Below are 25,000 nucleotides of genomic sequence, written 5' to 3'. Positions count from 1 at the left end.
ATCTGGGTTTCCATTGAAGGCCACAATAGGATTCGATAGTCCGATGACACGTCTGCCCAGCAACCAGCAGCTGGGTTTCCATTGAAGGCCACAATAGGATTCAATAGTCCGATGACACGTCTGCCCAGCAACCAGCAGCTGGGTTTCCATTGAAGGCCACAATAGGATTCAATAGTCCGATGTCACGTCCGCCCAGCAACCAGCAGCTTGGTTCTAAACAAAGTAATTCGGTACTTTTTATTCTCCGTGCTGGCTAGAACTTTTTCACATTTCATGTGATCAGAATGTATAAAAGTCAAAACATGATCAAATTTATAATGTTTTTATCCTCTGGAGACACTTGTACGCTCGTCGGAGAAGTGTTTCATAAGGGCGGTGATGGAGATAATGGCGTCCTCCATTGTTCCGATAGTTTAGAACTAGTTACTACGCGTCATTACGAGGGAATGACGTCACGACTGTTGAACCCTATTGAGCTCTGGGTGTTTATCGAAATGGAAATATTCCTTCTCATTACTTTTCAAGTTTTATTTCTCTCAGGCTCTAATTATTATATTTATTTCAAAAGATCTAAACGAAATTGACGTCACCCAGCTCTTTGGTGTTGTTTATAGACAGCCATTTTAATTATTAGTTCTCACTCAGGTTATAAACGTTCGAGGTTACACATGGTTTTGTCTGCTGGAATGTCATTTCCGGATGTCGGATGTTGTGAGTAGTTTACCTAAATGCATAGAAGCATCAACACATTTTTTAATGTCTTAAGGCTTCGTATTCATAGAACCTGTCATTTCCGTTACGGCTTCCGGGAACTAAATTGGTATGGTGTGTATTACTCCGTCATTGTTCTTCCTTGTAGAAGGCGTGATTAGGTCTTTCAATGAGCGTCTACGCGTGACGGGTACTAATTAGTCTACAGGCCAAGGTTTCTATAAACTTGTCAACGCCCGTCCTTCGACAGTGTCAGAAAATCCTTATTGTTTTTTTCTTGACTCAAGTTGAGTACGCTGTTGTTTTCCGAAAAATCGCGTATTTTCAATTTTAGCCAGAAAACACGTCCTCTTATTATCGATTGATTAAAATGGCCCTCAACTTGTCAAAAACTTTCAAACCTGAGCCGTGCTTTAACAATCAGATTTGGAATTTTTTTGCCATGATGAGAGTCATTTTGATCGATCAATATTTGAAGGCAGGACGGATTTTCTGGCCAAAATTTTAAATACGTGTTTTTTTCAGGGTTCGATAGTGTGACGGTGTCTGGCTGGGTAATAATCAACATGAGATATAGATTAGAAACACTCATAGATTTATAGAACAATGAGATGGTCACTGAATGTCTTTTAGCGCGCAAAACTGACGAGCACAAAATCGATTTTAGTCAAGTTATAAACAAAAAATTAATACAACAGCTTCCAATAAAAAAAAAGAAAAGTATACGGAACGTTTCGGGCTGAAAACCCTTCTTCAGCCAACCATAACATCAATAAAAAGGCAAATACATATTTCTGAGCCGTCTATTTGGTTTTTGTGTCGTGTATTTAATTTAGGCTTTTGTTGATCTTGTGATGTAAGGGCAACGTGAGTCAACGGTACGGTCTTTGCTTCGTACCCAAAAGTTATCGAGTTCGACTACCTGTCTCGTTGTGTGGCCTTGAGCAAGCCAACTCGCCCTTGCTCACTTTGCTGACGCCTGGGTTATTCCAGTATACCCTGAACTTGGCACAAAACATCGAAGATGGCTATGAGAACAAACAAATTACAAAGGCTGAACCTGACGGCTGCATATGACACAGTAAATCGTAGGAAATTGCCCCTAAAGGTTGCAAAGAGTAACTCGTAACACAAAAGTATTTGCAATAATAAAATCCCTTGTGTCAAACCGTCGCTCTTTTGTTGAAATGGATGGGAAGAAAAGCAGATGCTGATAACAAAAGAGCGGACTCCCTCACGGATCGGTACAAAAGCGTTGGGTTCGTATTCATGCGCACCAAACGATTATTTTTAATCGCCAATCTTTTGCCCTGTAATTCACAGCAAAAACGGTATGCAAATATTCTGCAATCTTTGAATGAATTTGTATTCAACGCGTTCAAAGTATTATACAACGATTACGTATATGCTTAGAAATAATAGGGTTTTCCATTGAGAGGGCTGGAATAATAACAGTATTATAATATATTAATCGTCTATCTACCATCTACTTGCCCCCCCCCCCCCCCCCTCACCCTCCCCCTTCCCACGTTATGGTCCACAGGCAAACAAGGGTACAAAATAACAATACACGCCAACGGAGAGACGGAAGATAGTTATGAGGTCAGAGGGCACATCCTTCGCAACGATGACGTCAGCGATGACTCAATAAGCCACGGGAATGCTCTTTTTGTCGTCGGTTCTTTTAACACCCACAAGGGAAATTTGGTAAGTTGGTTTACAGGTTTGACCATTTGGCGTTTTTAATGGCAAATTCCAAAAGCTTGGCGTTTAAATCAAAAGGAGTTTGGCTTGCAAAAATTTGGCTAAGCGTTATTAGCATTTCCCCCCCCCCCCCCCCCCCCCCCCCCAAAGCAGTTAGTTTCACCTATTTTATTGACACAAATTAACGCTAATTTCACAAACTATAAAGATTTAAAACCTTAAAATGGCAAGACGAGGTGAAGTTTAAGAAAAAATCAAGACACTACCAACGCAGACTTGACTGACTTGATCTATTGGCGATCACCTCCTAATCTACGGACTGGGAACATAGTCATCGGTAACTTATAGCCTGACACAAGAACCCTCTAAGACTGGTCGTTTGACGTCCTTTTTAAAGTTTGTGACGCTTGTGGCGAGTTGTTGTTAGTAGGGCTCAGGGAAACAAGTAATTCCATTAGTTGAACTGTTGAATACAACTCACGATTTGTTTTCTTTTGTGGCCAAAGACTTGTCTTTTGACGTCATTTTTTGGTCAGTGTCAGGCTATAAGTTTACGATGGCTACACTAGGACGAGTTGGCAGCTTCTCTGATTTGTTGAGTGAGTTCTTTCCACTGATGGTGGTCTGTGCGATGAATCTCAGGTTTTCTAAATCCTTTTCTCATCTCAGTTCGTATGTGTTGTCATCGAGTGCTCGAGGTCTATACTTATCGTAGTTTATCTTCTTCGCTGGTTGTCAGGTCCCATGTTCCACAGTCTTGTATAGCTTTATTTTTTTTTCTACCCACGCAGAGTAGTAATAAAATTAAGTTTCATTACTTTTGTTTATGCGCCATTTAGGAGAAGAAGTACTGCTTGGAAAGAATTTGTCTAGCCAGTTAGTATTTTTCTTTGACATATTTAGCATTGCGGTGCAAGAGATCTCCACCTGGTCCTGCCATCTGCTATCATTGGGCCCACGTCGAAGGACAATTCTTAGTGGGAACTTGTGCTTGCGTCTGGGTGAGACTTTTGGTGATCTCAATCTTAGTACACTGATAGTGTGCTCTTTGAATCTACATCTGTTCCCTATTTGAAAAATGCCCCCATTGTCTTACCTTTTCCTCAAGTCCTTTTAATTGTACATCTAGAATGTTTTTACTATCCAATTTTCTTCCTTGTTACTGGCGATATAACCTAAATGTGTTGCAATCGCCGTAAAACCCTTAAAAAAAACAAACAAGGGCATTTCTCAACGATTTAAGTCCTCACCACGCTGCATGTCTAGACTTCATTTGTAGCGGCCTCGCTTCCTTTTTCCTTCGGATGTCCATGGAAGAGTCCTCCATGTCAATGTGCAACCAGGTTTGCGACACATTATATACCCTAACCATTGACATCTTTTCCTTTTGATGTGATAACCTCCAGAGACTCCCTCATCGCTGTAGCTCTCGTGTCCTCAATTCTTCTTCTTCTTCTTCTTCTTCTTCTTTCTTCTTCTTCTTCTTCTTCTTCTTCTTCTTCTTCTTCTTCTTCTTCTTCTTCTTCTTCTTCTTCTTCTCCTTCCTGTTGTTGTTTTTTCATAGTTGTTGGTGTTATTGTTGTTGTTGTTGTTTCTTCTTCTTCTTCTTCTTCTTCTTCTTCTTCTTCTTCTTCTTCTTCTTCTTCTTCTTCTTCTTCTTCTTCTTCTTCTTCTTCTTCTTCTTCTTCTTCACTACTACTACTACTACTACTACTACTCTTCCCCCTCTCTTCCTTCTTCTCTTTCCTCTTCTCTTTATTCTTCGCCAAATAATTAATTTATTATTGTACGCGCTGTGTGTGGACTTTTGTACACCCATAGTCTGTACAGAATGAATGTAGAGTTTCCATCGTGGCAAAAGATTAACATTTTTATTTTATAAATAATTTACTTTTAAGTTTATTCGTAAGTAACTTTTTGAGATAAAAAGATATACATATTTAATTCCTGCGTTAACTTTGGTGTTTATGTATTATTTCCATGTAACCAGATGTACTCCCATAAATACCCGATATGGGTCAAAAGTCAGGCGCCGGTCAGTGAACCCGAATGTGGATTTCGTGGTGAGAAATGTGAGGACCCATCCAAGAGTAAGTCTGCTCTCTATCTCGCCTCCCCCCCCCCCCTCTCTCTCTCTCTCTCTCTCTCTCTCTCTCTCTCTCTCTCTCTCTCTCTCTCTACCGACAATTTCCAAGATTTCTACTGAAATGTTAAAATGATCCAAACACAAAGATCTCTATTTATCTATCTATCTATCTATCTGTGTCTCTCTTCTTCTTCTTCTTCTTCTTCTTCTTCTTCTTCTTCTTCTTCTTCTTCTTCTTCTTCTTCTTCTTCTTCACAACAATAACAACAACAACAACAACAACAACAACAACTACTACTACTACTACTACTACTACTACTACTACTACTACTACTACTACTACTACTGCTACAACGACTCTTAATCATAATAACAATACATTAGTCGTAATAGTAGTAGTGGTAGTAGTAGTAGTAGTAGTAGTAGTAGTAGTGGTAGTAGCAGTAGTAGTAGTAGTAGTTGTAGTTGTAGTAGTAGTAGTAGTAGTAGTAGTAGTAGTAGTATAGTAGTAGTAGTAGTAGTAGTAGTAGTAGTAGTAGTAATAGTAAAATTATTATTATTAGTAGTAGTAGCAGCAGCAGCAGCAGCAGCAGCAGCAGTAGTAGTAGTAGTAGTAGTAGTAGTAGTAGTAGTAGTAGTAGTAGTAGTAGTGGTAGTAGCAGCAGCAGCAGCAGTAGTAGTAGTAGTAGTAGTAGTAGTAGTAGTAGTAGTAGTAGTAGTAGTAGTAGTAGTAGTAGTAGTAGTAGGGGTAGTAGTAGGAGTAGTAAAAGTAATATTATTATTATTAGTAGTAGCAGCAGCAGCAGCAGCAGCAGTAGTAGTAGTAGTAGTAGTAGTAGTAGTAGTAGTAGTAGTAGTAGTAGTAGTAGTCGTAGTAGTAGTAGTAGTAGTAGTAGTAGTAGTAGTAGTAGTAGTAGTAGTATTAGTAGTAGTAGTAGTAGCAGCAGCAGTAGTAGTAGTAGTAGTAGTAGTAGTAGTAGTAGTAGTAGTAGTAGTAGTAGTTGTAGTAGTAATAGCAGTAGTAGTAGTAGTAGTAGTAGTAGTAGTAGTAGTAGTAGTAGTAGTAGTAGTAATAGTAGTAGTAGTAGTAGTAGTAGTAGTAGTAGTAGTAGTAGTAGTATTATTAGTAGTAGTAGTAGTAGTAGTAGAAGTGGTAGTAGTACTAATAGTTGTAGTATCAATAGTAGTAGTGGCAGTAGGATTATTATTATTATCATTATTATTAATAGTCGTCGTCGTCGTCGTCGTCGTCGTAGTAATAGTAGTAGTAGTAGTAGTAGTAGTAGTAGTAGTAGTAGTAGTAGTAGTAGTAGTAGTAGTAGTAGTAGTAGTAGTAGTAGTAGTATGTTGTTGTTGTTGTTGTTGTTGTTGTTGTTGTAGTAGAAGTAGTAGTAGTAGTAGTAGTAGAAGTAGTATTTGTAGTAGTAGTTGTGGTACTATTAGTTGTCATAATTGTTATTGTTGTTGTTGTTGTTTTTGTGGTAGTAATATAATATGTGTCTAATTCACGAATATTTTTTTATCTTCTCAGATTCCTACTCCAGTGAGTACATTGCCTTGTCGGTGTGCTCAGTGCTCGTGGTGTTGTGTGCTGCGGTAGTTCTACTATTTTGGTTTCATTACAGGTAAGACACTTTAACAAACAGAAAAAAATGTGAATCATTTATGTATGTATCGTGAAATATCCACTAACCGTGCTCACGGAGACACTTAACATGTAGGGCGTTTTTACGTTTATATATTCGACAGATAACGTTGTTTACCGCCAGATACTCATTTTACACCTGAATACAGTGATAGAATGTGAGCAAAGAACCTTATTCTTAGACTCAACTATGAGCCTGTCGTGGATAGCTCATCCGGTATAGTCACAATTTCCCCGGCCAGGCGGTGTTGTCGTAACAGTAAGGTCGCAGGTTCGAGCCCCCATCGCCTCCGCGAAGTTTTTATTCTCTGTTGTCTTCTGGCACATTTTCTACTCACTTCATTTCTTGTTATTATCAACATATGTGCCTGCTCCACTCATTTTTCTGAATTAAAACTTCATCGATAAGGTTCCGCGCGGATCCAATATTTCTGAGCCATGTCAACGCGTGACATAATCAGTGGTTTGCATATTCTTGGCATTTTCTGAAAGCATCTGCTCACTAGAGGATTTTGATCTTTATTTGAAGTAAATCGGGTGATGTTTCATGAAGTTATGGTCAGATGTATGGGAAAGGTATCCAGGAACTTTTCTCATATTTCATACTTTTTCAACTTGACTAGCTGTCATACATATTTAGAAGTGAAATTAAGCTTTGATATTTTCTGAAGATGTACAAAAAGTGTTGATTTAATCCTTTATGACCAGAACTCATTTTGGATGAAAATTGACCTTCTGACTAAACTTGGCAATATCTCAGTTCAAACCTTCACCATCCGACTGATTATGTATATTTCACTGTAACTGATATTTTGAAATAATTTCGTGACCACATATCCATCCGCCCAATGAATGGTCAAAAACACGATCGGATTTATTTCTTTCCAGACGTTTCACGTATGACCGGAAGTTGGACAGATTGTTGTGGAAGATCGACATTGATGAAATTCATTTCATGGACCCGGCCCAGATCAATGATATGTCTACCCAAGGCCAAGGGTAATTTTTAAAAAAAATTCCATTATTCATCCTATAGAGGCAATTGTTCTCTAGTGTCTTTCCAAGGGAAGACTGGAGTAACTCAGACGTTAGCGCCGGAACTTGAGCTAGGGCGAGGTGACTTGTTCAAGGCCACTCAGCGCAGGGGCCGGTGATCGAATTCGGTACCTTCCGGGTACGAAGTAAAGACTATACGAACCAGACTATAAACGTTCACGATTACACATGGTTTTGTGTGTTGGTCCGTTATACTAACTGATGGCAATGTTGTGAACGTCTTAGCCAAGCGCATACTATAGTCACGTTTTCGACCAGCCTAATCATCAATCGAGGATGACTGATTTGTCGAGACGATTTATTCTTGTATTTTTCTATCTTGCATTGTCTGGCACTGTTATGTACACACTTTATCATATCTTTATTTATGTGACACCAGCGTCTGTTCCCCGATTTGTCACTTGATTTACTTTGATTGAGAAAATAACGGGGAATACAGGAGCGGGAGGATGAAGGAGAGGGAGAGGAGGTGGTATATTAATTATCAGCGACAGTAGATTAAGGGAGACAACTCATTAATCTGCATATTTTTAATGTAACTACTAGATTACTTCCCTTCCCATGTCCTCTGGATTTCAAGTTCCTATTATTATGTAAAGACAACACATCATGAAATAATAATGATAATAATAATAATAATAATAATAATAATAATAATAATAATAATAATAATAATAATAATAATAATAATAATAATAATAATAATAATACTAATTATAATGATAATAATAATAATAATAATAATATAATAATAATAATAATAATAATAATAATAATAATAATAATAATAATAATAATAATAATAATAATAATGATGATGATGATGATGATAATGATAATAATAATAATAATAATAATAATAATAATAATAATAATAATAATAATAATAATAATAATAATAATAATAATAATAATAATAATCATAATAATAATGATGATGATGATGATGATGATGATGATGATGATGATGATGATGATGATGATGATGATGATGATGATGATAATGATAATAATAATAATAATAATAATAATAATAATAATAATAATAATAATAATAATAATAATAATAATAATAATAATAATAAAAAAGATAAAAAACACTACAATAACAGCAACTACTACTACAACTACTACTACTACTACTACTACTACTACTACTACTACTACTACTACTACTACTACTACTACTACTACTACTACTACTACTACTACTACTACTACTACTAATACTACTACTACTTCTTCTTCTTCTTCATCAAATATATTGTGGGTCCAAATTAAGAAAATGATCTATCACCAAAACTCTTAAGAATTGTTTTCGGTACAACTAACGATTTTGACTCATGCGACCTCAAATTACGCTTTGGAACATTAGGCTGAAGATTGTCTCCCCTTTCCACAGAAAAAGGAGTCCATCATGAACACGACCCTGTCTTCCTTGCTGCTCTCTGACCAGACGGACACGTCAGAATCCAAGGGCAACGCGACAGAGGAATCTCCCATTGGGAACTACAAGGGATGTACCGTCTTCGTCAAACAGGTTGGAGTTACCATTTCCTGGGGTCATGTCTCGTTCATAATATTATGTTAGATGTTGGGGCTAAGTGTCCTCTAGTGGTATGACACTCGCTTCGCTTTCGGATTGGAAGGTCCTGAGTTCGAGCCTCGCTCAGCGCATAGCTGAATCCTTGGAAAAGACTCTTTACTCACATTCTCTCATCATTCTTTGGTGTAAAATGAGTACTTGTCCGTTAACAGCGTTGTCTCTGTTCGGGGAAAAATGTAATATCGCCTAACAGGCGTCATGTCCCTTCCTAAATGTTATGTGTTGCTGTTGGCCAGGGACCCATTGTAAAGCGCTTTGAGCACATTCAGTGGATATTGCGCTATACAAAATCTCAAGTTTAATTTGTTGCTGTAATAATAATTTGTAATAATGTTGGTGTTGGCTGGGAACCCCTTGTAAAGTAACATCTTTGACAACCTTTGGTTTGAGCACCTTTTGTGGCGATTTGGTCTTGTGGTATGGTTCACTTTTGGAACGGAAGGTCCATAGGTTAATCCTTTGAAAAAGGCTCTTTACTCACATATTCTCACCGGACGCAGGTTTAAAATGAGTAATTGGCCGTTAACAGTGACAGGCATCATGTCTCATTCTACATTATTCGTGTTGCTGTCTCTATCCGAAAAATAAATGTAATATCGCCTAAGAGGCGTCATGCCCCGTCCTAAATGTTAAGTGTTGGTGTGGCGGGGACACCTTGTAAAGCGCATTGAGCACGTTTAGTGGATATTGCGCGATATAAAAAGCTTCCAAAAAAATTATGGGTTGGTTCATATAATGGGGATGAATCTTATTTTTGCCTTGTATCCCCATTTATATATTTAATTTATGATTGATTTATGATTTATTGGTATATAGGATTATCTATTTAATTATTTTTGGTAGTTTCCTTTGATTCACAACTGATTGGAAATTCTATGTAAATGTATATTTCATATTGGCTACTGAGTAGAATTGCTTTTTAAAAGCTTTTTATATAGAGCAATATCCACTAAACGTACTCAGAACGCTTTACAAAGAGTCCCTGACCAACAGCAACACGTAACATGTAGAACGAGACTTGACACCTGTTAGGCTATACCACGATTTTTCCGACAGGGACAACTCTGATAACGGCCAGGTACTCATCTTACACTTAAGTACGATGAGAGAATGTGAGTAAAGAGGCTTTTCCAAAGACTCAATTATACGCCGAGCGATGCTCGAACCCAGGACCTTACGATCCGAAAGCGAGTGTCATATGAGAAGACCACATAGCCGCCATGACTACAACTGCCATGATGTTTGTAATGTTGTTGTTGATGATGATGATGATCATGATGATCATGATGATGATGATGATGATGATGATGATGAGGAGGAGGAGGAGGAGGAGGAGGAGGATGGGAAGGAGGAGGAGGACGGGAGGAGTAAGAGGATTAGGAAGAGGAGAAGAGGAGGAGGAGGAAGAGAAGGAGTAGGAAGAGGAGGAGGAGAATGAGGTGGAGGAAGAGGAGGAAGGGGATGAAGAGGAGGAGGATAATCCCGATGATGATAATGATAATTTGATGTTGATGATACAAATGACGAAGGCAACAGTGCGATTTGACCATTAAGTTCTCCCCATAAATCTCATTGGACAGCTGACTCGAAAGCACCTGGAACTCACCAGAACCTTGAAGGAAGAATTCCAGAGGAGGAAAGAGCTGACTCATGACAACATTGCAAGGTTCGTTGGAGCGTGCATCGATACGCCGAAAGTCAGAATTGTCACCCAGTACTATAGCAGGAAGAGTTTGGAGGTAAGCAGAAAAGGGCTTGTGTTGACGAAATGCGTTTAACTCACTCTCTCTCTACCCCCCCCCCCTCTCTCTCTCTCTCTCTCTCTCTCTCTCTCTCTCTCTCTCTCTCTCTCTCTCTCTCTCTCTTTACCGCCAATTTTCAAGATTTCTACTGAACTGTCAAAACGACCCAAAACACACAGATTGAATTTTAAAAGTTGTCATTCATAGCCATAGGCCCATGGAGCCGGAGCTTATCCCGGTTTCTATAGCGTGAAACGGACAATAGCAATTGCCTTTTATCCTTTGGATAGCAAGCTAGTGTATCGAAAAGTACTTTTCTCCAGTTTTAACAGACCCAACTACCCATTCAATCCTGGTAGACAGGAAATCAGGAAAAAGTCTCGACTGCACCCGGGATCGATCATAGTCCCTTTGATTGTTAAGCGAGTGCTCTACCAACTGAGCAATCAGGATCCCCAATTGAATTTTAAACTCAAATTTAAAAGAGCAACAAGTACATGCTATAGATAGCATGCGCTTGGATAAGAAACTCACAACATTGCCATCCGGATGTAATACGGACCAACACACAAAACTATTTGTAACGTTGAACGTTTGTAGTCTGGTTAATCCAGTTTAGCGAGAATTACTCATAAACATGGATGACAAAATAAAAATAATATAATAAAGACCCGAGTGACGTCAACTTCATTCTATCTCTGCATAAACAAAACAAGTCACAAAACATAGAGCAATAAGAAGATCTTGTAAATATAACCAAAATCCTTCAGCAAATGGTGTGATTTGTAACATGAATCTGAATAAGAATTTATGCTTTGAGCACAGCCATTCGCCAGCCGGAAATATCGAAACACATACAAAACTATGGGTAACCTTGAACGTTTATAGTCTAATTAATCTAACTACTCATAGGAAATGGGTGGCTAAAAAAAATAATAACATAGACCTGAGTAACGTCAACTTCGTTCTTTCTATATTGTTGTTTGTAATGGTTTTCCTACAGTTGGTATAGAGAGAGAGTTAAGGAAAATACTCGCATCTGCCGCTAGACTTAAATTACTAACAAAAAATATCGGATTGAATTTTTCACCCAACCCACCCTGAGTTTGATTCGGGTTCACCTTTATTCTATATGTACTGATTGCAGGACATTCTGTCAGAACAAGAATTACCACAGGAGGAGATGTTCATTACGTCACTGGTTCAGGATTTGATAACTGTAAGACTTGTGTTTTCACTTCCTTCCCCCCCCCCCCTCATCCCATCCTTCAATAATCTTCTCTTCTTCTTCTTCTTCTTCTTCTTCTTCTTCTTCTTCTTCTTCTTCTTCTTCTTCTTCTTCTTCTTCTTCTTCTTCTTTTTCTTCTTTGTTCTCTCTCAAAATTGTCATGTTGAAATGTCTAGTAGGTAAAGGAATGCCGTTGTTACGTTTGATATGAATCTGTACTGAGTTTGTGTGGAAATGTAAGGCGTTTTTTTTTACAGTTAACTAAATTAGCACATGTCAATATATACATATGTGATAATGATCAAAATATGACGGTGATGATACTGATGATAATGATGATGATGATAATGATGGTGATGGAGGAGACCGTTTAAATTGGGTTATCAGATCTGTAATTATATCGACGTTGGCCTGTTCAGATGTGTTTTAAAAACAATAAATTGAATGTTTCAGGGAATGAAGTTTATCCACGAAAGTGACCTTGGTTACCATGGCAATCTCAAGTCCAGCAACTGTCTCGTGGACAGACGCTGGACGTTAAAGATCACAGATTTTGGATTCACTGCAATCGGCCCTCCACCTCCAGCCGTGGGGGAGGATGAACGGGCATTTGCAAGTGAGTGCTAGGATCGTTATCATTGTTATTATAGTTCTTTTATCATTGTTATTATCGCTTTTTATCACTGTTATTATCTTTGTTATCATTTTTATGATCATTCTTATTATCGTTGTTTTATCATTGTTTTTATCGTTTTTATTATCGTTGCTTTATTATAATTGCTATTATCACTATCTTTTTCTTCTTCTTCTTCTTCTTCTTCTTCTTCTTCTTCTTCTTCTTCTTCTTCTTCTTCTTCTTCTTCTTCTTCTTCTTCTTCTTCTTCTTCTTCTTCTACATTGTTATTATTTTCACTATTAGTATCATTATCATTACTAATATTGTATTCATTCTTACTTGTAACAAAAACATTTTATTAATCAATAAATTATTTTCTTCATCACCATACTATACATTCTTATACTTATCACGATTATTATCACCTTCCTTAATCCGATCACTTCCTCTAAAGAGCTCCGATGGACAGCTCCAGAGTTCCTACAGAGACGGTTTACAAGTTCCAACAGTTACATCAGCCAAAACAACAGCAGCACCACCAGTCATAATCTCAGGCCAAGTCGTACGTTCAGCTCCCTGCAGCAACAAATCTCTACCAGCAACAATCACGACGCCGACAGATGCCCCATAGACGTCCAGGCCCAACAGAAAGGAGACGTGTATTCATTCGCCATCATTCTGTATGAGTTGTACGGCCAGAGGGGGCCTTGGGGGGACATCGATCTCACGGCTAGAGGTTAGTAATAGACAGAACGAAATTGACGTCACTCAGCGCATTGTTATTGTTTATAGCCAGCCATTTTTATGAGTAGTTCTTACTAAGTTCTATCAATCAAACTATAAATAGAACGAAGACGACGTCACTCTGGTCTTTGTTATTGTTTTTTATTTGCCATCCATGTTTATTCTCACTAAACTGTATTATCCAGACTATAAGCGTTCAAGGTTCCACATAGTTTTGCATGTTGGTCCGTTATACTTCCGGAAGACAATGTTGTAAACTTCTTAGCCAAGCGCATACTATCTATAGATAGTATTCGCTTACTTAGATGCTTACAACATTGCCATTCGGCAAGATAACGGTCCAACACACAAAACCATGTGTAACCTAACGCTGAAAGTGCGGTATAGATAGTACGCGCTTGGCTAAGAAGCTCATAACTTTGCCATCCAGAAGTATAACGGACCAACACACAACACTGTGTGTATCCATGAACGTTTATTGTCGGGTTAATACAGTCCAGTGAGCATTATTCATAAACGCGGATGGCAAAAAACAATAACAAAGACCTAAGTGACGTCATCTTCGAACTATCTATATACGGTTATGTGAGAATTACTCATAAACGCGGATGGCATAAAACAATAACAAAGACCTGAGTGACGCAACTTCATACTATCTATATTGAGTCAATAGTAATTCATAAAAGTGAGTGGAGTGTTTTAAATTCATGTTTGTTTTGCCTTATTTTGTTAAGTTTAAATTCCAAAAATCAAATGTTTTTGTCATTTGTGAAAGTAGCAGCCTGTGTACTGATTGTTTTTCTTTATTTTAAAAAAATAATTTTTAATGGTTTTTATTGGGTATTTTTTTTCGGATTTTTTTCTTGCTTTTTTTGTTTAAAAAAGTGTTTTATTTTTGTTTACTTTTTTGTAATTTTAAATTGTTTCTTGTTGTTGTTGTTGTTGTTGTTGTTGTTGTTGTTGATGTTTTGGTGCGACTCGGTCATTACTATAAAAACTCTATCCTTTGCCATCAGAAATAATCGACAAGTTGTTGAGCCCTTCTATCGGCGAGGCGTTCCGTCCCGATACGTCTTGCCTGAGATGTGACCCTAGTATAATCAACTTGATCCAGTCGTGCTGGGCAGATGACCCTGGGTCCAGGCCAGATTTCAAGTACACTATAGGGATACGGTTCAAACCCAAGCAACATGTGTCATTGTGAGTGGCGTTTTGTTATACTCGTCACTATTTGTATTAGAGGACACACGCACCTACACACACACACACACACACACACACACACACACAAAACATATACATATATAAATATAATATATAATATATATATATATATATATATATATATATATATATATATATACAGACACACACACACACACACACACACATATATATATATATATATATATATATATATATATATATATATATAATTACATTGTGTGTGTATATGTGTGTGTATATACAAAGACTGAGAGAGAGAGAGAGAGAGAGAGAGAGAGAGAGAGAGATAGATATATAGATAGAGAGAGAGAGATAGAGGGAGAGAGAGAAAGAGAGGTAGAGAGAGAGAGAGAATAGATAGATAGATAGATAGATAGATAGAGAGAGAGAGAGAGAGAGAGAGAGAGAGAGAGAGAGGGAGAGAGAGAGAGAGAGAGAGAACATTCCTTTTTTATTGTTGTGCTGACGAGGGGTTTGTAACCGGAACGTCCAATGTCTGTACTGTTCCAATCCAAAATCTTCCCATTTCACCATTTTGTTAGTATTTTATAATATTATTTTTGCCATCAGAACGAAGATTTACGTCGATAATCTAATTTTATAATATATTTGCCATCAGAATGGAGCTATACGCCGATAATTTATAGTATTTTATAATACCTTTTCCATCAGAATGGAGCTTTACGCCGATAATCTATAGTATTTTATAATATCTTTTCCATCAGAATGGAGCTTTACGCCGATAATCTATAGTATTTTATAATATCTTTTCCATCAGAATGGAGCTTTACGCCGATAATCTATAGTATTTTATAATATCTTTTCCATCAGAATGGAGCTTTACGCCGATAATCTATAGTATTTATAATATATTTGCCATCAGAATGGAGCTTTACGCCGATAATCTATAGTATTTTATAATATCTTTTCCATCAGAATGGAGCTTTACGCCGATAATCTGTAGTATTTTATAATATCTTTTCTATCAGAATGGAGCTTTACGCCGATAATCTATAGTATTTTATAATATCTTTTCCATCAGAATTGAGCTTTACGCCGATAATCTATAGTATTTTATAATATCTTTTCCATCAGAATGGAGCTTTACGCCGATAATCTATAGTATTTTATAATATCTTTTCCATCAGAATGGAGCTTTACGCCGATAATCTATAGTATTTTATAATATCTTTTCTATCAGAATGGAGCTTTACGCCGATAATCTATAGTATTTTATAATATCTTTTCCATCAGAATAGAGCTCTACGCCGATAATCTATAGTATTTATAATACCTTTTCCATCAGAATGGAGCTTTACGCCGATAATCTAGAGACGATTGTCAAGGAAAGGACGGAGCAACTTCGGAAAGAGAAGAAAATGACAGAGAATCTTCTGCTCCGGATGTTACCAAGGTAGGCATTTGTAAGGAATCGGGGTTACCAAGGTAGGCATTTGTAGGGAATCGGGGTTATCAATGTAGGTATTTGTAAGGAATCAGGGTTACCAAGGTAGGCCTTTGTAAGGAATCAGGGTTACCAAGGTAGTCATTTGTAAGGAATCAGGGTTACCAAGGTAGTCATTTGTATGGAATCAGGGTTACCAAGGTGGGCATTTGTAAGGAATCAGGGTTACCAAGGTAGGCATTTGTAAGGAATCAGGGTTACCAAGGTAGGTATTTGTAAGGAATCAGGGTTACCAAGGTAGGCATTTGTAAGGAATCAGGGTTACCAAGGTAGGCCTTTGTAAGGAATCAGGGTTACCAAGGTAGGCAATTTTAAGGAATCAGGGTTACCAATGTGGGCATTTGTAAGGAATCAGGGTTACCAAGGTAGGCATTTGTAAGCAATCTGGATTACCAAGGTAGGCAGTTGTAAGGAATCAAGGTTACCAAGGCAGGCGTTTGCAGACCTACCTACTTGAAATATGACTAATTCGTAGTGTTATTACACATTAGAAATTTTACATGTCTTTAAGATTCATCAACTTATCCAAGATAAGTGAAACGTATGCTCTTAATTCCTTTATAGGCTAGCTCTGGTACCAGAGATTTGTTTTCAAGAGGATTTGTTGAATTAAATATCTGATAAAGCTCACAGAATGTAGTCGAAAATTCGTAGCTCTACGGAATTTTCGTAGTTGTCAGCATGTCTGCATTTGTAAGGAATCAGGTAAACTCGTAATGGTAGACGTGGTAGTTCAAACTTCAAGCTTTGGATCGGAAAGTCCTTGGTTCGAGTTCTGAGCGGCGCATAGTTTAGTCCTTGGGAAATGCTCTTTACTCACATTCTCTCACCGTACTCAGCAAGTACCAAATGAGTACTGACCGTTAAAAGCGTTGTTGTAACGGACAATATTTTGCGTCCTTTTTTTGCGATTTGCATTACAACAATGGGCCCATAATTGGGTTGTTATTATTATCAGGATTGGGTTATCAGACATGCAAAGAAGTACGCGTAGGTTAAATCTCATTCATATAAGATTTATTTTTAAATTAAAGAGATAAAATATAAGAATTTTGAATGTGTGTTTCTCATATAGAACTTGGTTAAAGAATAATGGTAGCCTCCACTATCCTTAGATAAGTGCATAAACTCTGGAAAAGCCATCTACTAAAAATTTGGCCAGAAAACTAGTCCTTCAAATATCGATCGATTTAAATGACACACATCTTGTCAACAACTCTCAAACCTGGGACTTCGCCGAAGTACCAGGTTTGAGAGTTTTTGCCAAGATGAGGGTCATTTAAATCGATCGATATTTGAAGGATCAGTTTTCTGGCCAAATTTTTAAATATGAGCTTTTCCAGTGTTCTGCAAAATCTGTATTTAAAGTTTAACTTTGTTATGACCTAAAAGTTTTCTTATAGTAATCCAACTATACACATCACCAATTCTACGTCTCCTTGCAGGTCAGTTGCTGACAGATTGATGCGGGGTCAGCCCGTACAACCTGAACAGTTTGAGTGTGTCACCATTTACTTCTCAGATATCGTTGGTTTCACTGAGCTTAGCGCCGAGAGTGCCCCTATGGAGGTAAGGGTTCAGATCTTTGATTCTTCATTTGACCGATAAATATTTATTGTGTTGAGAGTCACAGTAAAAGGAAAAGAACATATTCTCATATCAAGTATTAGGTCGAATAGATAAATAAATATTTATTGTTATATTTATTCATTTAATTATTTAGTTATCTATATATTTATTTATCTATTTATTTAATATTTTGATTGATTGATTGGTTTATTTATTTACTCATTTACTTATTTATTTATTTATATATCTATTTATTTATTCATGTAGTTGTTCATTCATTTTTAAATTTATTTTTTAATTTATTTATTAATTTTTTATTTAATTAATTTATTTTGTATATATTAATTAATTAATTCATTCATTCATTTATTTATTATTGTATTTATTCATTTCGTTATTCATGAATTTATTCATTCATTCTTTTATTTATTTATTTATCTATTTAACTATTACATTTATTGATCTATTTATTTCTATCCCATTCCAACCATTGCAGGTCGTCAACCTCCTCAATGACTTGTACACTCTATTTGACTCCGTCATACACAAATTCTACGTGTACAAAGTAGAGACTATCGGCGACGCCTATATGGTGGTCAGCGGCCTGCCCAACACGATCGGCGACCTGCATGCCGGCGAGATCGCCTCGATGTCTTTGTTGTTTCTACAGAAACTGAAAGAAAAACGATTCACGGTCAGAGGTCAAACGGATTATATGCTTAAAATCAGGATCGGGATTCATTCCGGTAATTCATGATTTTTGCCTTACGCTAGGTTATTTCATGTCATATACACAAATGAATAATACAAATGCCACGAAAATAGAACACACACAAAAAAAACGTTTCTGGTAATTCATGATTTTTGCCTTATGCTAGGATATTTCATGTCATATACACAAATGAATAATATACATGCCACGAAAATAGAACACACACAAATAAAAAACGTTTCTGGTAATTCATGATTTTTGCCTTATGCTAGGATATTTCATGTCATATACACAAATGAATAATACAAATGCCACGAAAATAGAACACACACAAAAAAACGTTTCTGGTAATTCATGATTTTTGCCTTATGCTAGGATATTTCATGTCATATACACAAATGAATAATACAAATGCCACGAAAATAGAACACACACAAAAAAACGTTTCTGGTAATTCATGATTTTTGCCTTATGCTAGGATATTTCATGTCATATACACAAATGAATAATATAAATGCCACGAAAATAGAACACACACAAAAAAACGTTTCTGGTAATTCATGATTTTTGCCTTATGCTAGGATATTTCATGTCATATACACAAATGAATAATATAATGCCACGAAAATAGAACACACACAAAAAAAAAACGTTTCTGGTAATTCATGATTTTTGCCTTATGCTAGGATATTTCATGTCATATACACAAATGAATAATATAAATGCCACGAAAATAGAACACACACAAAAAAAAACGTTTCTGGTAATTCATGATTTTTGCCTCATGCTAGGATATTTCATGTCATATACACAAATGAATAATACAAATGCCACGAAAAAATGGAACACACAAAAACAAAAAAACCCCAAAAAACTTCGGGCTCACAGCCCTTCTTCAGTGAATGATTTTGTTATTGGATCAGTATTCATCCCGGTAATTCATTATTTTGTGCCTTATGTTAGGATTTCATGTCATGAACACACATAAATAATATAAAAGCCACAATAAATAGAACACACAAAAAAACATTTCGGTTCAAAGCCCTTCTTCATCAATAATTTTGTTATTGGATCGGATTCATTCCGGTAATTCATGATTTTTTGCCTTAATGTTAAGATGTCATGCATTGAACACAAATTAAGAATATAAATACCACGAAATATAATACACAAAAAACAGTTTCGGGCTCATAGCCCTTCTTCAGCCAATGATTTTGTTTTTGGACCGGTATTCATTCCGGTAATTTATGATTTTTGCCTTTTGCCAGGATATCATGTCATCAAAACAAATGAATAAATTAATTGCCACGAAAAGTAGAACACACAAAAATGTTTCGGTTCAAAGCCCTTCTTCAATCAATGATTTTGTTATTGGACCGGTATTCATTCCGGTAATTTATGATTTTTGACTTATGCTAGGATATCATGTTATGAACACAAATTAAGAATATAAATACTACGAAATAGAACACACACAAAATAAGTTTCGGGCTCAAAGCCCTTCGTCAGTCAAGGATCTCATATCATAAACACAAGTGAATAATTGAACTGCTACGAAAAAATAGAACACCAAAAGAAAGTTTCGGGCTCCTAGCCCTTCTTCAGTCAATTATGTTTGTTAAAATTATTTAAAAAGCAAACAAACCAGAAATGATATCAATGAGATTAATGTGTTATGTTCCACACAGGTCCTTGCTGTGCTGGGGTGGTTGGTCTGAAGATGCCGCGGTATTGTCTGTTTGGAGACACCGTCAACACGGCGAATAGGATGGAATCTACCGGAGAGGGTAATTAATTCACTGTCAGATACCCTTCCGCCTCTCCCCCCCCCCCCCACTTTCCACCTCTCATCCCAGCTTCACCCCTACCCCTCCACCACTTTACACATTGCCATTCCAATTTATCTAAACAACAAAAATGGTAGTGATGATGAGGTAGTGTAGTAGTAGTAGTAGTAGTAGTAGTAGTAGTAGTAGTAGTAGTAGTAGTAGTAGTAGTAGTAGTAGTAGTAGTAGTAGTAGTAGTAGTAGTAGTAATAGTAATAATAATAGTAGTAATAATGACAATAATAATAATAATAATAATAATAATAATAATAATAATAATAATAATAATAATAATGATAATAATAATAATAATAATAATAATAATAATAATAATAATAATAATAATAATAATAATAATAATAATAATATGATAATAATAATAATAATAATAATAATAATAATAATAATAATAATAATAATAATAATAATAATAATAATAATAATAATGATAATAATAATAATATATTGTGGTATGATATCCGCTTTCGGATCTTAAAGGACCTGGGTTCGAGCCTCGCTCAGCGCATAATTTTAGTCCTTGGAAAAGACTCTTTACTCACATTCTCTCAACGGACTAAGATGTAAAATGAGTACCTGGCCGTCAAAAGCCAAAAGCGATGTCTCTGTCGGAAAAATTGTAGTTTTGTCTTCTTCTACATGTTACGTGTTGTCAGGGACCCTTTGTAAAGCGCTTTGAGCACATTTAGTGGAAATTGCTCTATATAAAATCTCTATTTTAAAAGATCTAGCTCATACAGACATTTTCGGATCTGTATTCGTTCCAGTGTTATCTTTGGCTCAGAGGATGAATGTACACCCGCTTGGTATAATTATGTCCCTTTGTCTTATAGGGAATGAGATTAGCGGAAGATTATTGTAAATAAACCAACTACAAGCCAAGCGCTCCAAATAAAAAATATATAATTCATATTTCTGTACAAAAACCCACATCATAATAAATGTTATGCATTTTTGTACAGAAATATGAATAATAAATTTTGTATTTGGAGCGCTTGGTTTGTAGTTGGTTTGTTTACAATAACTTCTCCACAGGTGACTTCCAATCAAGGGACGCAACTCTTCCACTAATCTCATTCCCTATTGACTTTCATTGCATTTTAATAATAATAATAAATGGCATTTATATAGAGCTTTACCCCGTTGTCACAGGCTCTAAGCGCTTTACAGTGATATAATACAAAACATATTACAGTGAGACAAGTGTGAAGGAAACGTGATACGAATTCAATTTAACAACAACAAAATATGAAAATAATATTGCAACATTATGACGTAAAAAGATAAAACTTTAAGCGAGATTTGAACGTTGTCAACGAATCCGAGCATCTCACGTGTGACGGGAGAGAGTTCCAAAAATGGGGGGCCGAAAATTGAAAAGACTGTTCACCTATTTTACGCAATGGCTTAGGTTTGACAAGGATTGATTGGTCATTGCTTGACCTCAAGTTTCTATTGGGGACATATATGTTTAGAAGGTCTTTAATATAGGAGGGACTGTTCGTGCTCAGGGATTTGTAGACAACAGTACAAATCTTATAGGCAACTCTTTTTTCAACAGGAAGCCAATGTAACTCACGGAGAAGAAGAGTTGCTGACGGGTATTTTTTGTTATTGCGTACAATGAGCCTGGCTGCGTTATTTTGAGCAACCTGAAGTTTGCTAATTTTGTCTTTAGTTAAATTCGCCCAAAGGGAGTTACAATAGTCCAATTTAGATAAAACCAAGGAATTAATTAAAAGTTCTGTTATATGCTTCGGTATTAAATTACGAATTTTGCTTCTTTTTTTCATTTCTATGTACATAGATTGTATGGTGTTATTCACGTGGCTTGTCATGAAAAGATCTTTATCAATGATGACGCCAAGGTTTTTTGCTTTATTTGAAAATTCTATTGTGCTATTTCCGAGAGTAATTAGTGATTTATTTGCCTGTTTAAGGATACTCGGTCTTCCACACATTAAAATCTCAGTTTTACTATCATTTAATTTTAACTTATTGTGGTACATCCAAGATTTAATCTCATTAAAACAGCTCGTAATTCGTTGTATTAAGAACTGTAAATTACTAAGGGGTGCTGAATCATATATTTGCGTATCATCTGCATAAAAATGATAACTCAGATTGAATCTGGATATCACACTAGAAAGGGGCTGCATATATTCAGTAAAAAGGACAGGGCCAAAAACAGAGCCTTGTGGCACTCCAAAATTTAGTAAAACTTGTTCTGACTGAACACCATTCACCACGACAGTCTGTCATCGATCCTGTAAATATGATGTAAACCATTTAAGGGCAATTCCTTTTATGCCGAACGTATTTTCTAGTCTTCTTAACAAAATGTCATGGTCAATGGTGTCAAAGGCAGCTGAAAGATCTAAAAGGCATAATACATTGATATTGTTAGCATCAGCATTACATAACAAGTCATTAAAGATTTTAAGAAGCGCCGTTTCAGTACTGTGTTGATGTTTGTAGGCTGACTGAAAGGGTTGTTCCAAACTGTTGTTCTTAAGATGAGATGTTAATTGTGTAAGAACTACCTTCTCCAAAAGTTTTGACAAAAAAGGTAAATTTGATACAGGACGATAATTGTTTAATATATTGTGGTCTAGTGATGGTTTCTTCAGAAATGGTTTGACGAGGGCACTTTTAAAGCACGATGGAACTTCGCCAGTCAGTATGGATGTATTTATGATTGATGTAATGGATGGTAATAATGTATCGATGGAGCTGGCCAAAAGCTGTGCTGGTAGGGGATCAAGGTCGCAGGATTTAATGGGGGCTTTTTTTATCAACTCGTTTATGAAACTAGGTGAAACTGGTTGGAACTTGTCTAAAGGGGTACCACAGAATGTATTTGTATCTATAAATGGTTCATGCCGATCTAGTTCTGAACGAATGTTATGGATTTTGTCTTTAAAAAAGTTGACAAATGTGTCTGGCAAGTCTCTTTGATTGGTTGTAGATGGTAATGAAGTGCATATTTCACGTCCAAGTAGATCATTGCAGATGTTAAATAATTGTTTACAAGATTTAGAAGTTTCAAATTTTGAAAGAAAATACGTGGTCTTTGCCTTTTTTATTGTTGTCTTCCAGGCACGAAATGCGCTCTTGAATATTTCACGATGAATCATGAGGCCTGATGTTTTCAGCAGTCTTTCTGCTCTCCGTCACTTCGTTTTAGCTTCTTTAACGTCCGACGTATACCACGGAGCATACTTGCGGTTGGTGACGGTCCTTGTTTGGAATGGCGCATGTTTGTCAAGCGTTTCAATGAGACAACTATTCCACTGGTCTGGAGAAATAATTGAATTTTTAGTAAGTTTTGTTTCTAAATCGCCTCTGAAATTGTCCAAATTAATGCCTTTAATGTTTCTGGTTGATGTGGTGGTGGTTTCTTGGCATGGTTTTGAAACGTCAAGATTGAAAGAAATGAGGGAGTGGTCCGAAAAGGGGAGATAATCGACGGTGGCGTTGGTTTTTTGGAACTCTGAATTTTCTACAATTACCTAATCTAAAATATGACCAGCAGAGGGGGTTGGCGTTGTTACGATCTGGCACATGTTGTTCTCTGATAATGACTCGTGCAATTTGGCGGTGTCTGTGACGTTGTCGAAGTGAAAATTAAAGTCGCCGAGTATAATTGAATGGCCAGGACGCGTGTGTTGCAAAGTTAGCATCTCGTTGATTTCCTTCCTAACATCAGGTAATTTTATTTTGTTTTTCTTGTTTGCTGGCGGTCGGTAGATGCAGTTGAAGTTGTATCTTGTATTCTGGAGGGATAATCTAAGATCAATGGCCTCCATTGTTTTGCAGCGCATTTCGATGATTTCCACATGTTTACATAATTTTGTTTTATAAAATACGCCAATGCCACCCCCTCGCTGATCTTTCCTTGGATACGATCTAAATTGGTACCCAGGGGGTGTCATAGCTTTTTCAACTGGGTCGTCTCCAGACTGTGAGAGCCATGTCTCTACTATAAATAGAATATCGAAGTTCTTCTCCGTTAATAAATCGTTTAATTCTTCGGTTTTGTTACGGCAGGACTGTGCATTCAGAAGACCAATAACAATGTTATTGTTGTCGTTTGTGAAACTGTTTGTGGTTGGTACAGTTACAAGTGTTGGTGGTGGACGGGGGTTTGTGTGGGGGCGGGGTGGACGACGAGTTGTTACCATTGAGATGTTATGTTGTTTCCGTTTGCCTCCCCGAGGCCTGTACTTATTAATATTATTGTTATTTTGATAATAACAGGGGGTAGCATGGCTTTAGGGGGTAGCGTGGCTCAGCGGTAGGGTCTCTGCTTTGTACCCGAAAGGTACCTAGCTCGATCACCCACCGCTGTGCTGTGTGGCCTTGAGCAAGTCACCTCGCTCTAGCTCAATTTGCGGCGTTGGATTGCGGCTGACGCCTGGGTTATTCCAGTATTCCCTTGGAATAGATCATAGAGACAAATTTCCCCTATGAGATGAATAAAGGGAATTTTATTTATTTTTTATTTGTATTTCTTCGAATTCCAGCCTTAAAGATCCATTGCAGCGCTGAATGCAAAGCCATTCTGGATAAGATAGGAGGATACCATCTGGAGAAGCGGGGTCACACGGAGGTCAAGGTGAGATCAAATTATAGTGACAGTTTACTATGAAAAATAGTTTATTTAATTTCGATCAGAAAACGTTTGTTTTTTCATGATTTATGGGTAAATTAAGTGGATTATCTCCCTTCTCCCCTCACAAAACACACACACACACACACACACACACACACACATATATATATATATATATATATATATATATATAATATATATATAATATATATATGTATATATATATATATATTTATGAGTGTTGGTGGGTACTTCTAGGTACGAAAGTGCTCGATAATGGTGGTTAGAGCTAATATATAATGCAAATTTTCACTCACATTTTTTTGGCCGAGACGACTCGTTTCTGTGTTTTTTACACTTCTTCGGTCGGCGTAATCCATTGTAATGTCCATTAAAAAACACAGAAACGAGTCGTTTCGGCCAAAAAAAA

General features: G+C 36.6%; 1 protein-coding gene across 1 annotated transcript in view; it reads left to right on the top strand.

Annotated features, from left to right (window-relative positions):
* The window catches only part of LOC144973989 (guanylate cyclase 32E-like), a 191,424-nt gene that overhangs the window by 164,553 nt on the left and 1,871 nt on the right, over positions 1-25,000 (top strand). The window contains exons 10-24 of the mRNA XM_078916877.1: positions 2,255-2,418; positions 4,406-4,505; positions 6,033-6,126; positions 7,035-7,110; positions 8,605-8,742; positions 10,389-10,547; positions 11,698-11,769; positions 12,232-12,394; positions 12,849-13,130; positions 14,155-14,338; positions 15,672-15,779; positions 17,276-17,399; positions 17,896-18,145; positions 19,800-19,898; positions 24,482-24,573. Of these exons, the coding sequence (XP_078773003.1) occupies positions 2,255-2,418; positions 4,406-4,505; positions 6,033-6,126; positions 7,035-7,110; positions 8,605-8,742; positions 10,389-10,547; positions 11,698-11,769; positions 12,232-12,394; positions 12,849-13,130; positions 14,155-14,338; positions 15,672-15,779; positions 17,276-17,399; positions 17,896-18,145; positions 19,800-19,898; positions 24,482-24,573 (2,105 nt within the window). The remainder of the gene's footprint in view (positions 1-2,254; positions 2,419-4,405; positions 4,506-6,032; positions 6,127-7,034; positions 7,111-8,604; positions 8,743-10,388; positions 10,548-11,697; positions 11,770-12,231; positions 12,395-12,848; positions 13,131-14,154; positions 14,339-15,671; positions 15,780-17,275; positions 17,400-17,895; positions 18,146-19,799; positions 19,899-24,481; positions 24,574-25,000) is intronic.

The sequence above is a fragment of the Berghia stephanieae genome, chromosome 5 (genome assembly GCF_034508935.2).
Source record: "Berghia stephanieae isolate SIO BIC M18660-M18661 chromosome 5, UCSD_Bste_1.3, whole genome shotgun sequence".
NCBI classification, from domain to species: Eukaryota; Metazoa; Mollusca; class Gastropoda; order Nudibranchia; family Aeolidiidae; genus Berghia; species Berghia stephanieae.
The sequence above is the reverse complement of the archived record's forward strand: the minus strand, read 5'-3'. Positions and strand labels throughout refer to the sequence as shown.